The 17030-nt window shown below is 38.7% G+C and overlaps 1 protein-coding gene across 3 annotated transcripts in view; it reads right to left on the bottom strand.

Moving 5' to 3' along the window:
- Nucleotides 1–4062: 4062 nt before the first annotated feature.
- LIN9 (lin-9 DREAM MuvB core complex component) overlaps nucleotides 4063–17030 on the bottom strand; it is an 88867-nt gene continuing 75899 nt past the window's right edge. For all 3 annotated transcript variants that reach the window (XM_050757509.1, XM_050757506.1, XM_050757508.1), the window contains 4 exons: nucleotides 11753–11878; nucleotides 6263–6442; nucleotides 6015–6112; nucleotides 4063–5524 (listed from right to left, as the gene is read on the bottom strand). In XM_050757509.1, coding sequence (XP_050613466.1) covers nucleotides 5419–5524; nucleotides 6015–6112; nucleotides 6263–6442; nucleotides 11753–11878 — 510 coding nt within the window. In that variant the 3' untranslated portion in view covers nucleotides 4063–5418. The remainder of the gene's footprint in view (nucleotides 5525–6014; nucleotides 6113–6262; nucleotides 6443–11752; nucleotides 11879–17030) is intronic.

The raw sequence follows: 17030 nt of genomic DNA, 5'->3' as shown, positions 1-17030 counted from the left end.
CGAGACTCCATCTCAAAAAAACAAAAACAAAAACAAAAACATATTTTTGCTTGAATATTTAATAATATTTTATGAGTATTTGGTTTTGGGATATTTCTCTTTGCAATTTATAATTCTAAATGTATGTAAATAACCATTTCTAAGTCAGTCTAAGATTAAAATATTTTGATATTTTGAGTTTTCAAACTCCTTTAGAGTCAAAGGAAATGGTCTGTGTTATGAGGTAACCCATAGAGGTGAGGTTTCTTTGTAAACTGTGCTTTGAAGTAGGCTCATGGGATGCCATAGCTAGCGAGGGCCAGGACATCATGTCTTGATGGTTACTAGAAGAGCCTGAGATTATATATGCCAGATGCCCTAATTTTCAGAGATGTTATTCAAGTGGTTTGTACTTTTCTTTTTTCTTTTTCTGAGATGGAGTTTTGCTCTGTCACCCAGGCTGTAGTGTAGTGGCATAATCTCGGCTCACTGCAACTTCTGCCTCCTGGGTTCAAGCAATTCTCCCTGCCTCAGCCTCCCGAGTGGCTGGGATTACAGGCACCCGTCACCACGCCCAGCTACATTTTGTATTTTTAGTAGAGACAGAGTTTCACCATGTTGGACAGGCTGGTCTTGAACTCCTGACCTCAGGTGATCCGCCTGCCTCGGCCTCCCAAAGTGCTGGAATCAGGTGTGAGCCACCGTGCCTGGCCTGTACTTTTCAGGGTAGCAAATCCACCATTTAAAACAACCAAGAGCTGGGCGACAGAGCAAGACTGTGTCAAAAAACACCACCACATACAAAAATTAGCTAGGCGTGGTGGCACATGCCTGTAATCCCAGCTACTCGGGAGGCTGAGACAGGAGAACTGCTTGAACCTGAGAGGTGGAGGTTGCAGTGAGCCAAGATCGCGCCACTGCACTCCAGCCTGGGCAACAAAGCAAGAATCCATCTCAAAAAATAAAAACAACAACAAAAATAACAAAAACCAACCAAGAGTTTCCAAGCACTTATAAGTTTAGGAAAAAAGCAAGCATGCAACCAACCAGGAAGTTGAGCACAGTAGCTCATGCCTGTAATTCCGGCACTTTGGGAGGCTGAAGTGGGAGGCTGTCTGACCCCAGGAGTTTGAGACCAGTCTGGACAACATAGCAAGACCCTGTCTCAAAAAAATAAAAAGCCAGGCACAGTGACTCACACTGTAATCCCAGGACTTTGGGAGGCCGAGGTGGGCAGATCACTTGAGGTCAGGAGTTCAAGACTAGCCTGGCCAACATGGTGAAACCTTGTCTCTACTAAAAATACAAAAATGAGCCGGGCGTGGTGGCAGGAGCCTGTAGTCCCAGCTACTCGGGAGACTGAGGCAGGAGAACTGCTTGAACCCAGGAGGCAGAGGCTGCAGTGAGCCGAGATTGGGTCACTGCACTCTAGCCTGGGTGACAGAGTGAGACTCTGTCTCAAAAAAAAAAAGTCAGGCATGGTGGCATGTGCCTGTGGTCCCAGCTACTCGAGAGGCTGATGTGGGAGGACTGCTTGAGTTCAGGAGTTCAAGGCTGTAGTGACCTAGGAGCGTGCCACTGCACTTGGCCTGAGTGACAGAGACCTTGTCCCTGCCATCCCCCCAACAAAAAGCAGCCAAGAGAACATAGTTGAGGCCTTAGCAGCAAAGTGTACTTCTCAATTCTTTGAAAACTGTTTGAAACCAAAAATGAGCTGATAAACATTAGCTATTAACATTATGCTCAGGGCCCATCCTGGAGGTGCTCAGGAGGTCTCACAATCACATTTAAACTTGTGACATGGCCAAATGACATACTACAAATACATTCACAAAACTGAAAGACATATAACACTTTAAATTATGGTCCACTAAGAATCGCACTTACGAAAAAATCTTGTAATTATTGTATTATTGCTTTTATATTGTTTTATGTTGTTTCCCCAGTGAACAACTGTAAAAATCTACAAATATGTAAATCCTGTTGTCACATTTTAAATTGTGGGATCCTCTACGAAGTAGCCTGCAGCTCTCTCAAACTTTCTAAGAGTCCCTAACTGTTAAATGTGTTACAGACATTATCTATTTTATTCTCACACCTACCATGTAAGACAGGGACTAATCTTCCTACTTTAAAAATCAAGAAACTGAATCTAAGTAGTGGTTCATAACTGTACAGCTTATAAATGGCATGGCCAGGACTCAAACTCAGCCCACCCATTAGTCTACCACCATACTCCTATACTGCACTGGTCTTGTTAGTCAGGACTAATGATGCTGATGATAAAGTAATGTGATAGGTTTAAAAGCAATCCCCAAGTCAGAATTTCTACATGCCAGTCATTACTGTCTCATCTTTCAAAGAAATCATCACGGAAGACCTCACTCTTATTCTGATGATATTAATGATGCTTAGACCTTTTTTAAACTCTCATTTGCCCACTCATTACACAAATATTTATTTGTTGCCCATGAACAGGCACTTTACCAGGACCTGGAAATAAATGGTGAACAAAAACAGAAACAGTCCCTCCCCTCATGGAGCAGAGGCCAGTAGGGAGACAAAAGACCTCCAGGAAATATTAATATTAAATTGCAAATGTGACAAGTACTGGAAGGAGAGAGATATGATCTGGAGACATTATAATAGGAGATGTGTTGTGGTCAAGGAAATCTTCCTTGAACAAGTGATGCTGAAGGTGAGATCTAGAAAATGATCAAGAGTTACCAAGGAAAGGAGAGGGAATGTAGGTACTGCATGTGCCAAGACCCCGTGAAGTAGTGAGCAGATAAAGAAGTTGGGGAGGGAGGCAGATCATGCATGACTTTATAGGTCTTGTAAAAGAGTTTTGAATTTGTCCTGAAAGCCAAATGAAGATTTTAAAAACATTTATAGACAGAGGGATAACATGATTAATTCCGCATTTTAAGATGATCCCTCTGGCTGCATTTGAACAGGGCTGAGTAGATGCTGGGAGATGTTAGAAGACAACTGCAGTGTTCCAGGTCACTGACGATGGCAGCTGGGCTGCAAGTAGTGGTGGTAATGAAGATGGAGAGAGGTGCATGGATTCAAAAATGCTAATGGGCAAATCTTTTTGTAGATTCTCAGTGGTTACGAGTGAATGTGACTTTTGGAACTAGCTTAAAGTAACTCAGAACCAAATCTATATATAAAAAAAGCCATGTATGTGCTTGCATATTTGCTCAATCTGGCTTTGATAGCTTTCTTTAGAGCTCCAGAAGTGTGTTAGGCAGTGGCATATCATTCAAATCAATGTATGGCTGACCCAACATGACTACTTTGAAATACAGATTTCTTCCTCCCTAAGCAGAAATAAAATTCAACTGTATTCTTCAGCACAGTCCCTGCTGTCAACACATGAAGGCACTGAAAGACAAACAGTGCTCAATTAAATATGTATAAAATGAGGTACTATTTAAGTGTGACAAGTAAGCCTTAAGAAATATAAGAGAGGCCGGGTGTGGTGGCTCATGCCTGTAATCCCAGCACTTTGGGAGGCTGAGGCGGGTGGAGCACTTGAAGTCGGGAGTCCGAGACCAGCCTGACCAATACGGTGAAACTCTGTTTCTACTAAAAATACAAAAATTAGCTAGGCGTGGCAGCGCGTGCCTGTAATCCCAGCTACTCAGAAGGCTGAGGCGGGAGAATCCCTTGAACCCGGGAGCTGGTGGTTGCGGTGAGCCGAGATTGCACCACTGCACTCTAGCCTGGGTGACAGAGAAAAAAAAAAAAGAATGTAAAAGAAAAAATGCACAAAATACTTACCCAATTCTAGGCAGAATATATTGCAATCAACCTTTCACTAGGTCTATACCAGGCCAAATAACTTACCTGCTCAATACCATACCACTGGATGGTATGGCAATAAACAAAATCCATATCACTGGATGGTATGGTAATAAATAAAATCCATACCATTGGATGGTATGATACTTCAGAGAGGCTCGGTAATTTGTACTGTTTCCCCTAAAAATATAACTTAATGGAAATTATAATTCTTCAAAACTTTTTAAACAGAAGGTATGCATATCGACTTGAATTAAATGAAAATATAGAAAATAATTTTCATAGATCAATTTATTTAGAATTACAAATATTAAGAATAGAAGATTTATGCATTTCTTAATTAACATAACAGTTTAGCTAAATATAAACTCTGCACTAAAGTTTTGCAGTGGCACAATACCAACAAAGAATACAGAAGCCTTTTTAAACTATACAAAAATTCCAAATGGAAAATAATCTTGTTTATTATACATTAACATATAAAAAGTCTCATTTTATGAGACATCTAAAGGAATTAAAACCACCTCTACAGCTATATCTTAAACTCCAAATTTGAAAAAAATTTATTATATTTTGACTTTATAATATTCTATATTAAAATGAAGAAAATTCCAAATACATACTTTTTACAAGATTAACATTTTAGGCAAGGTTTTCCTAAAAAAGAAAAACAACCCAAACAAGCCTTTCTTCTGCATTTCACAGCACTGGTTATTATATTTGTTTTCTTTATAAAATCTTTTTACTTTATAAATTGTGTACTGTTGGATTTTAACCAGTAATCTGGTTTAAAAGTTGTGCAAATAAACAAAAAAAAAAATATGAAAATAGTGTGTTATCAGTCTTTTTTTTTTTTTTTTAAATAAATCTCATAACAATGCACTTTTGACCTGAACTGACGGGAAGACATGCCAAATCCATTTGCAGAAATTTAGCATTTTGCACCTTTCTTCCTGTTCCTTCATTTTCTTTCAACAAACAGCAAAGGTTTCTTTTATATAAGTTATGATAAATTAAAATATTTATTATTATAAAATGATCTATAGAACCATGTCACACTGCAAGTATATATAACATATACTTGTATAGTCCACATTTCCCATCTATATTTCAGTGGCTTCCTTAAAACTAGGACTTCCCACACCTCATGATGTTATCTTTTGAAGACTGAGATGGTGATCAACTAAATTAAGTGGAGTTGTAATTTTCTGGATGGAATTTCCACACTGCCACCGACATGAACAAAAAGACCAGGTTTCTTCATACTCTCCATTGCAGCAGTTGTCTGCATTGTGTTGCGGTGAATTCATGCACATTAAAAAAAATGGTCAATGTATTCTTCCACGAAATTATATTATGTTCAGATATTTCAGTTTAAAAATATTTGTGAATATAAACATATGTAACATAAGCAATGCTACTGCATCAGAATAATAAAAGAAAAATAAATATAATGCTGGTCAGCAATGCTGGTTTAAGAAGCAGTACAGTCTATTAAAATGCCTTATTTGGAGATTTAAATTTCCCTTGTTTTCCAGCAGTTAGGTTATTTGGTGTTGGAAGCCTATATAAAGGAAAAGAACTTCTCAAAAACAATGTCCCGTGCAGTTGGAATAATGAAATCTTTACTCAGTCTCTGTTGGTGTTATTTGCTGCAAAGGCATGTAAGTTTCCCATCTGGCTCAGGCCACTCTGAATATGTGCAACATGGATTTCTACATTATTCTGAAAGCAACTAGAGAAAGAAGAAACATGGTTAACTACTTTATTTCAAAAAATTAAGAAATAATTTTTAAAAAAGGAAGAGCTGAATTTTAGTTAGGAAACAGCTATGATAAATCTTAGGGAAGGAATAAATCTCCTATAATACATTAGCCATAATTCTACTTCAGTAGTAGTTGAACAAATATGCTCTAAAGAAGCAAAGGAGCCATGTGGGCTGGAAGGAGAAGATGAGCCTCTCACTGACTGGGGAAGCTCTACTTCTAAGCTGAACCTCCATGCTAACCCCAAACCTAAATACATCTCTTGATTTCTTTATATACAAAATCCATGTGAAATTTCTATTCTGTCAATAGGCTGGATATAAGTGAAAAGCTCTTAAAAATATATTTAATGGATAATAATATATGAGTACTTCACAAATATGCATAATTCTTAAAACTTGGACAGAAAATCACTATGAACTTCACATTAAAATGATTAGAGTGTACCTAACAAATTACCTGATATTAGAAGCATCTATTGTACTCTTGATATCATTTAATGAGTCTGTAAGTGATTTGAATTCAAAGGAATTCAGGTCTCCTCCTTCTGCTAGACACTAAAGGGAAAAAAGTTTCAAAATTTAATTGAATTATAGTTCAAATACAGTCATAAAATACCTGATAGAATCAATTAATTAATTTCTTAGCAACAAGTCAGCATGTGTTGCTTTGTGTCAAATTAAGAAAATATTTTCTCTAAGACTTACCTTAATTTGTAACAAAATAGCTGTAAGCCTGGAAATTAAGTCTGTCAGATTTTCATTTTCCACACAGGGCTGTCCTGTTGAGGAATTTGCATGCCGAACAATTTCCTGTGCTTCTTCCTCACACCTGCGTCTCATATCTGTTGGCTGATCTGCAGGCTGGAGCCCCTGGTCTGGAGCAAGCTGAATACAGATGATTGAAGCATGAGATGCATGTTCAAGAAGCCATGATTATTTCTGTATGTGTTTCTGCCCTCTTTTCAGATTTTAATTTTTATAAAACTAGCATTTAAACTAAAATGGTACTTTTACCTTACAAGTTTTTTTCTTTAACAGTTTCGGATTTATTTTCTATTTTTTGTAACTTTTAATTTTGATATAATTTCAAACTTCTAAAAAAAGTTAAAAGAATAAAACAAAGAACTCTTGATAACATTTACTCAGATTCACTGTTTATGTTTTACTACATTTGATCTGCCATTTGATCTCTGTTAATGTATAATTCTTCCCATTAGTAATTTAAGAATAAGTTGCAAACATTGTGCCTCATTACCTCTAATCAATCCAGTTTGTATTTCCTTGGTATTTTTGAAGAGTACGAGCCAATTATTTTGTGTAATATCCCCCAATGTGGGTTTGTCTGTTTCCTTATGATTAGACTGAAGTTACGCATTTTTGGGCAGAAATACTACAAACATGGTGCTGGGTTCTCTGGTATCTTTATTAGAAGGCACGTGATGTTGACCTGTCCCATTACTGGTGATGTTCTCTTTGATCAATTGGTAAGTGTCTGCCAGATTTCCCTACAGTAAAGGATTTCCTTTTTGTAAGTACTAAGTAGTTGTGAAGAGATACTTTGAGGCTATGTAAACATCCTATTTGTCATCAAACTTCTACCTACCAATTTTAGCATCTGTTGATGATTCTTGTCTATATCAATTATTACTATGATGGTTGCAAAATGGTGTTTTTCTCACTCTTAACACTGCTTCTGTATTTATTAGCTGGCATTTTACTACAAAGTAGTTTCCCTTAAAAAATGAATTAGTATGAACCCATACTGATATAACTTTTATTCTATGGGTTATAATCTCTTACTATATTTATTTATTCTGAAGCTCAAATTGTCCCAGATTTGGCCAGTGGGAACCCTGTCAAGCTGGCTCTTTTTGACACGTCCCCATAATTTCGGGGCACATTTTACTTCCTTGGCATAATAAGGTGGGCCAGGCTCATCTTCTTTCTCTGCCCCAGGTCTGGAATCAGTCTCTTTTTCAAGGAGTCCTGCTTTTTAAAATTGGAGAACAGAGTTGAGAGACCAAGATCTGGGTCTAGGTGTGTTCTTTGCTATTAGGGTGTATTGCTTTTGGCCCTCTCAGCAGACATATACACTCACTTATACTTGTATCATAAAGATAAAATAAACCATGAATTCATACTGATTCCCCCTATTCCCATCTAATGCCACAGGGTTCACTCTAGTCTTCTCCCTCTTCATAACTGCCTTCTTCAACAGTGAGAAACCTGGCTTCCATTATCCTCAATTTTTTTTTTTTTTGAGACAGTCTCACTCTGTTGCCCAGACTGGAGTGCAGTGGTGCGATCTCAGCTCACTACAACCTCTGCCTCCCAAGTTCAATATACTTACTTGCTTCTTTGCTGTCCTAGAGTACACAGTAAGAGTTTCAGAACTGCTGCCGGGCGTGGTGGCTCATGCCTGTAATCCCAGTACTTTGGGAGGCCAAGGTGGGTGGATCACCTAAGGTTAGGAGTTCAAGACCAGCCTGGCCAATATGGTGAAACCCCGTCTCTACTAAAAATATAAAAATTAGCTGGGCATGGTGGTACGTGCCTATAATCACAGCTACTGGGGAGGCTGAGGCAGGAGAATCGCTTGAACCCGGAAGGCGGAGGTTGCAGTGAACCGAGATTGCGCCACTGCACTCCAGCCTGGTGGACAAGAGCGAAAATCCATCTCAAGAAAAGAAAAAAAAAAAAAAAAAGAGAGAGTGTTTTGGATTTAGGATTTTTTAAAATTTTAGAATATTTGTATTATACTTACTGGTTGAGAATCCCAAATACAAAACTCCAAAATCCGAAATGCTCCAGTGAGCATTTCCTTTGAGTTTCACTTTGGCACTCAAAAAATTTTGGACTTTGAAGCATTTCAGACTTGGGATGCTCAACCTATGCTATGTTCAAGCTATCTGAATCAGTTTTTATCCCCTTCAGTAACAGTAAGTTAATGTCACTCGTTTGAAATATAGTTAGGTTCGTTTATTTCTGTTTGTACTACACTTTAGAGTTTACTTGTATTTGTTGGGGAAATGAACACTCAGAAAAATGTCATTCCTTCTTACTCACCAACTCCTACCCCATTCCCAAATTAGTTTCTAATATATCCTTTCTGTGTTTCCTTTTGAAAAATTAAGCTGATACATATATATAGTATTTCCACTTATTTCCTACTCCAAAGGTAATATACTTTGGAATATGTATGTGTATTTTTGTATTTGCTTTTTGCATCTAATAACACATCCTGGAAATCACTCCATATCAGTAAAGTAGAGAGCTTCCTCTCTTACAGCAGCATAATATTCAATTGTGTGGATGTACCATAAATAGTTTCCTATGTGTGGGCATTTATGTTTATTTCTAACACTTTATAATTACCAATACTGCTTCAATGAATAACTGTATCCTCTAATACTTTTGTAAAATTTAAATTAAAGCACACATAAATACATAAAAGTACACAAATCATGAAGTGTACAGGCTAATGAGTTTTCACAAATGAAACATTCTCAAAAATGAGAAGTCAGCAACTAGATTAGGAACCAGAATACTACCAATGCCCCAGACCCCCTGATAATGTCATCTTCCAGTACCACCTCCCTCAGGGTAACCACCATCCTGACTTCTAGCATCAGAGGTTAGCTTTTCAGTTTTATAAAAATGTAATCATACATGATATATTCTCTTGTGCCTGACTTTATTTGTTCAACATTGTATTTGTGAGATCCATCCATGGCGCTGAGTTGTAGTTGAGTTCTTTCATTCTCACTGCTGGGTAGCATTTCCATTGTGTAATTATACCATGTTTATCATTCAATTGTAGTACTGATGGGTATTTGGGTAGTTTGTGATTTCTGGCTATAATGAACAGTGATGCTATGAATATTCTAGTATATGTATTTTGGTAAATACATGTTGATGTATCTTTTTGGTATATATTGAGAAGTAGAATTGCTTAGTCATGGTGTACTCTCTGATATGTTCTTTATTACTATAACTTCTATATTGTAGTTCCTTAAGAGTTTTGAGAGGATTACATCACTTTACTTCATTAGGAAAGGAGCCTATCACAAATGGCCTTGGGTACTACAAAAAGATTGATGAGCAACCCGTTTCTGCATGTACCATAGGCTTTGTTATGTGTCATCCTGGACTGCATAGTCTGCATGTCTTGTGAATAGCTGCTAGTCTAGGGGAGAAAATCTATTTACTAATACAATGCATATTGTTATGTGGATGACTGACAACCATTAGGAAAATAAGCCAACTGTTTAAAAATCTGATACTGCTGGGCGCAGTGGCTTACGCCTATAATCCTAGCACTTTGGGAGGCTGAAGCAGGCAGATCACCTGAGGTTGGGAGTTTGAGACCAGCCTCACCAACATGGAGAAACCCCGTCTCTACTAAAAATATACAATTAGCTGGGTATGGTAATGCATGCCTGTAATCCCAGCTACTTGGGAGGCTGAGGCAGGAGAATTATTTGAACCCGGGAGGCGGAGGTTGCAGTGGGCCAAGACTGTGCCACTGCACTCCAGCCTGGGCAACAAGGGTGAACCTCTGTCTCAAAAAAAAAAAAAAAAATCTGATATCACGGCTGAGCATGGTGGTTCACGTCTGTAATCCCAGCACTTTGGGAGGCCGAGGAGGGCGGATCACTTAAGGTCAGGAGTTTGGCCGGGCGCGGTGGCTCAAGCCTGTAATCCCAGCACTTTGGGAGGCCGAGGCGGGTGGATCACGAGGTCAGGAGATCGAGACTATCCTGGCTAACATGGTGAAACCCCGTCTCTACTAAAAATACAAAAAACTAGCCGGGCGTGGTGGCGGGCGCCTGTAGTCTCAGCTACTTGGGAGGCTGAGGCGGGAGAATGGCGTGAACCCGGGAGGCGGAGCTTGCAGTGAGCCGAGATCACGCCACTGCACTCCAGCCTGGGAGACACAGCGAGACTCCGTCTCAAAAAAAAAAAAAAAAAAAAAAAAAAGGTCAGGAGTTTGAGACCAGCCTGGCCTATAATATGGTAAAACCCCATCTCTACTAAAAATACAAACAAATTAGCCATGGTGGTGCACAGCTGTAGTCCCAGCTACTCAGGAGGCTGAGGCAGGAGAATCACTTGAACCTGGGAGGCAGAGGTTCCAGTGAGCTGAGATTGTGCCATTGCACTCCAGCCTGGGCAAGAGAGTAAGACTCCGTCTCAAAACAAACAAACGAAAAAAGAATCTGATGTCACAAACAGAGATGGCTTTCCTGGAAACACACAACCTCAAAGTATGCAAATGCAGGAGCATTTTAAACTCACCTGAATCATTTTAATTCTTACTCTGTAGTAGGAAACTCAATTGTTGAACCACTCTCATATAATCACATGTGAATGAAAATTCACAAATAACCCTGTTATCTATGTATTTGAAATTCAAGAATTCATAGTTCTAATGCTAATTTAAGGTTTAAAAGAGAAGGCAACAAAATTGTATAGCCAGCATGATCAGAACTTTATGAGAAAAAGCATGTATTGTTTAAAACAAAACAAAACACCAAAAAAGACTAAGGAGAAATAGACCAAAATTTGCTCTTTGGGGCTGGGCACAGTGGCTCACGCCTATATCTCAGTACTTTGGAAGGCCACGGTAGGAGGATCGCTTGAGCCCACGAGTTTGAGACCAGCCTGGGCAACATAGCAAGACTTCATCTCTACAAAAATAAACTGGGCATGTTGTGCACCTGTGGTTCCAGCTACTCAGGAGGCTGAGGTTGGGGGATAGCTTGAGCCTGGGGAAGTTGAGGCTGTAGTTCACCAAGATTGCAAGACTGTACCACTGTACTCCAGCCTGGTCAACAGAGCAAGACCCTGTCTCAAAAAAAAAAAAAAAAAAAGAAAGAAAGAAAGAAAAAGAAACAACAACAAAATTTGGTCTCTGGGGTAGTGGAATTAAGAATAATTAGTTTTCTGGATTTTTCCAAAGTTTTTTGGAGGGCCTTATTTGTATCTTGAACCAAAAAACTCAAAATTGACAGCTTTCTATGTATAAAGCACTCTTCAACACTGATGCTGGGAGGAGTAAGAAACTTCATATAATACAGTTTTGCTAAAGGACTTTATGAAGATATTGGCTTGGTATGGATTTTCTAAAGTGTGAAGGTAAAAGGATTAAGCTTTAAATAAAAATATGGAGGGAAATCTATACATATCACTTACCTCATAGCAATACTGTTGAACTTTATGCAAAACTTTGTTTAGGTCCTTGTTCAGCTGTTCAAGCTCTAGAACAATTGTTGCATATCTCCGCTGAAATTCAATGCTGATGGGCATGGAATATGATTTCTGAGAAGAGAGAAAAATCAGATCGTGGTAAGAGTTTGTTTTTTAGCAATGCAATTTCAATGATCTAAAAGATTTGACTTATCTAAAAAGCAAACTAAAGGTTATTAAATTTGTTCTAATTGTTATAGTTCTTGTCTGTGATAATGGTATTGTTATTTAGGAGACTGTCCTTGTTCATTGGAGCACCATGATGTCTGCCATTTGCTTTTTTGAAAAGGAGATCTTCTATAGAGATAAGTTAAACGGAGCAAAATGTTAATTGATAAACATGTATGCGATGTTCGTTATATTCATCTTTCAACTTTTTCATAGGATCGTTAGTTGTTAAATCGTATGTCCTCATTTGAAGCATTCTAGTTATTTAAACCAATTGATGCCGTACCTGGAATCAATTCAGTATAGCATAATGGTTTAAGAGCATGGGTGTTAGAATCAGATTATATATGTTCAAATTCCACCTCTATCACCATCTAGCTGTGTGATGTTAAGGAATTTCCTTAATCTCTCTGTGCCTCATGTTCCTCAACTGCAAAATGGGGATTATAAGAATATCTATCTAGTGAGGTTGTTGCAAAGATTAAATGAGATAATACATGCTAGCACAGTGCCTCCCACATAGAAAATGCTCAATGAATATTAACTTTTTATTGTGTCATCATTCCATATATGCTCCTTACCAAGGAGCATGATCAAATTATCCATTAACCAAAGTTAATGGACTTCGACGCCATTTCCTTCCCTCTCTTCACAGTACTTCCAATAAATTATACTCTCCATTTCATTCCTGCTAAAAATGCTGGCAATGAAACCTCTCTAGTCAAGGAAAATTTAACCACATTTCTTTTTTCAGGGGATTTCTGAAAAAGCACATTGTCATGTACTAAGGAAGCAAAGTTGCTCCTTTTAATAAGTATAGGTAGGGAAAGAAAACTTTCCTAGACCTAGGGAGGAACTACTTTATATACATTCCAAATCACAGAATTATAGACTGAGCTAACAGAAACCTCAGAGATCATCTAGTTAAGCCATACCATTTTACAGCGGAGAAAATTGAGGACTAGAAAAGTTAAATGACTTAACAGCACACACTATTAATGATGTGTTGATTACTTAATGATGACAACAACAGATATACTAAATAGAGCTGACTAATGTGCCATGCACTAAGTGTGATTTTGTTGTTGTTTTGGGGATGGCGTCTTGCTAGCCCAGGCTAGACTCGAACTCCTGGCCTGAAGCAATCCTCCTGCCTCAGCCTCCCAAGTAGCTGCGACTATAGGCATGTGCCACCACACCCAGCTTGTTCTAAGTTTTTTTTTTTTTTTTTTTTTTGAGACAGGGTTTCACTCCCATCACCTAGGCTGGAGTGTAATGGTGTGATCTCTGCTCACTACAACCTCTGCCTCCTGAGCTCAAGCAATCCCTCTGCCTCATCCTCTCGAGTAGGTGGAACTACAGGCACCAGCCACCACACCTGGCTAATTTTTGTATTTTTAGTGGAGATTGGGTTTCACCATGTTGGCCAGGCTGGTCTCAAACTCTGACCTCAAGTGATCCACCTGCCTTGGCCTCCCTAAGTGCTGGGATTACAGGCGTGAGCCACTGCGCCTGGCTTGTTTTGTTGTTTAGAGACAGGGTCTCACTCTGTTGCCCAAGCAGGACTGCAGTGCAGCCTCAAACTCCTGGACTCAAGGGATCCTCCTGTCTCAGCCTCCCAAGTAGCTTGGACTACACGCATGTGCCACTATGCCTGGCTAATGTTCTAAGTGTTTTTAAAGGATTTCATTGAATCCTCACAATAACCCTATGAGAAAGATATTATTGCTTATTGTCTCCCTTTTACATATGAGGCCCATGTACCACAGCCAGTAATTGGTAACCTTGTGGGATCTGAAGCCAGTTTGCATCAGTTAGAATTTCTCTGCTACTATGGATCTGAAGCAGTAAAAGAAAGAGGGGAGGGAATGCCACAGTGGGAGTAGGGAAGGGATAAGTTCCACATAGGCCTGGAATCATATCCAGGACATCCTACTTTTAGTTTACCATTGGTGCTTCCTGAATTGCTTCCTCTTCGTAAACCTCAGTTTTTGTGAAGTTAAAACCATTGGATCATCTGAAAGATTTTCTATAAGAATGCAAGGATAATGCAGGACATGCTGAATTTAATTTCATTTCCTTGTTGGGAATTGGGGGTTACTGAGGACATAGTGTAATGTAAATTATAACTAAGTATTTGATCAAGCCTCTTCTCGGGGATAAGTGTATACTTTTGCAGACTCAGAACTAGTTAATCAAAATCAAAATCATTAAAAGCTCTGTATCTCTTAGAGCGAAATTGAGGGTGTCAAGTCTCTATCTTCACCTTTCGTGTTCAACATTTTAATGAATTAAAGATGTACAAAGGGTTTACATATACAGCATTACATCAAAATGTACGAAACTGGGAGATGGCTAATGCATTACAAAATGGGGTGATGTAACTAATGAACCATAAAAAAAAAACTCCAAAACTAGACAGATATATACTTCCCGTCAAAATTATCATCTGGTTATACCTCCAACTTCTAAAAATATTTTTGAGCCCCCGTTTTTGAAGCTGTTCTCAAAGTCTTTATCTTTTTGAATATCCCCCAATGATGGAAAAAATTTCCCTTATCTTCTTAAACATCTAAATAATGAAGGGTTAATATAGAAGAATAAATGTACAAGAATGACCAAACCAATTTTGAAAGAGAAAGACAAATGGAGGTACTTGTACTGGTAGTTATCAAACAGTGTGGTATTGACATGGGAGACAAATACACCAATGGGAGAGAATGGTGGCCAGTCTTTATACTAAATTCCAACATATATGTATATGTATGCCTGGCACATATGCTTGTGTATGAATATATGTATATTAATGTTTGGAAATTTCATATATAATAAAGCTGGCCTTTCAAATCAGTGGGAAAGGATGAACTATTAATAAATTGGGACAATTATATATTTGAGGAAAAAAGTTAGGTCTTTACACTCAAATCATTCACAAAATTTTAGGATGTACTGAAGGTCTAAATATTAAAAGAAACTATAAAAGTATCATGAGAAGACAGGAGAATATGTTTATGAATAAGAGGGAGAGAAGCTATTTTAAACAAGTTACAAAAACCAAAACCAGGAAAAGGAACAGGCTGATATATAGCTGACCCACAGATAACACAGGTTTGAATGGTGCAGGTCCACTTACATTACTTACATGCAGATTTTTAAAAAATTAATTTTTGTAACGGCCCACCAGATCGTATACATGCACTTTTTCAAAAGTTACACTGGTGTGCCTGCTTCTCCTGCCTTCCCTTCCATCTCCTCTACCTCTTCTGCCTCTGCCACCCCTGAGACAGCAAAACCAACCCCTCCACTTCCTCCTCCTCCTCAGCCTACTCAACGTGAAGATGACAAGGATGAAAACCTTTATGATCTACTCCCACTTAATGAATAGTGAATATGTTGTCTTTACCTTATGATTTTCTTAATAACATTTCCTTTTCTCTAGCTTACTTTATGTAAGGATACAGTATATAATGCATATATAAGATATGTGCTCATCTACTATTTAGGTTATCAGTAAAGTTCCTGGTCAACAGTAGGCTATTAGTAGTTAAGTTTTGGGGGAGTCAAAAGCTGTATGTGGATTTTTGACTGCTGGCGGGGGTTGCATCCCTAACCTCCATGTTGTTTGAAGGTCAACTGTATTTGACTACATCAAAATTTAAATTTTCTGTACTATAGTAACATGAGAAACAAATAATTTTGTTAACATTAATAGCCAATTAACACACAAAAAGATGCTTAATTCCCCTAGTAGCCTTAGAAATACAAAATAAAACAATGACATTTATATTTCACCTATCAGACTGCTAACAATTTAAAGATCTTCTAACACTAGGATTGAAGAGAGTGATCTATATTTACTGATACTATAGAGTGAAAAGCAGAATGTTACATAGTATAAAATTTATTTAAAAATGTCTGCCCTTGGCCAGGCGTGGTGGCTCAGGCCTGTAATCCCTGCACTTTGGGAGGCCAAGGCGGGCAGATTACTTGAGGTCAGGAGTTTGAGACCAGCCTGGCCAACATGGTGAAACCCTATCTCTACTAAAAATACACAAAATTAGCTGGGCGTGGTGGTGTGTGCCTGTAATCCCAGCTACTTGGGAGGCTGAGGCAGGAGAATCGCTTGAACCCAGAAGGTGGAGGTTGCAGTAAGCCAAGATTACACGACTGCTCTCCAGCCTAAGCAACAGAGCGAGACTCCATCTCAAAAAAAAAAGGTCCCCTCCTCAAAAAAACCCAAAAGTATATATTGTTTAGGTATTTATACATAGAAAATAAATACAAAGAAAGAAAAACATACATCAAACTCAATAAGAATGGAAAATTTTTAAGAAAAGTACATTCATTTTATACATACGCACACACAATTAAAATTATTATTATTATTTTTTGAGATGGAGTCTTGCTGTGTCGCCCAGGCTGGGGTGCAGTGGCACAATTTCGGCTTACTGCAACCTCCACCTCCAAGGTTCAAGTGATTCTCCTGCCTCAGCCTCCTGAGTAGCTGGGGTTACAGGTGCGGGCTACTGCGCCAGAATAATTTTTGTATTTTTACTAGAGGCGGAGTTTTACCATGTTGGCCAGGCTGATCTCGAACTCCTGGCCTCAAGTGATCCACCCACCTCAGCCTCCCAAAGTGCTAGGATTACAAGCATAAGCCACCGTGCCTGGCCTAAAAATAACTTTTGGAGGCTGAGGCGGGTGGATCACTTGAGGCCAGGAGTTAAAGTAACAGCCTGGCCAACATGGTGAAACCCCGTCTCTACCAAAAATACAAAAAACTAGCCGGGCATAGTGGCGCGTGCCTGTAATCCCAGCTACTCGGGAGACTGAGGCAGGAGAATCGCTTGAACCTGGGAGGCAGAGGTTGCAGTGAGCCGAGATCGTGCCTCTCCACTCCAGCCTGGGTGACAAAGCGAGACTCCGTCTCAAAAAGTAAATACATAAATAAAATAAAAACAAGTAAAAAATATGACATTCAATTAGGCCTGCATGAATAAGGTGAGGCATTTGAACCATTAGAAATAACTAATACATTCTGATAAAAAAACCAGGT

Source organism: Macaca thibetana, chromosome 1 (genome assembly GCF_024542745.1).
Source record: "Macaca thibetana thibetana isolate TM-01 chromosome 1, ASM2454274v1, whole genome shotgun sequence".
Lineage (NCBI taxonomy): Eukaryota > Metazoa > Chordata > Mammalia > Primates > Cercopithecidae > Macaca > Macaca thibetana.
The sequence above is the reverse complement of the archived record's forward strand: the minus strand, read 5'-3'. Positions and strand labels throughout refer to the sequence as shown.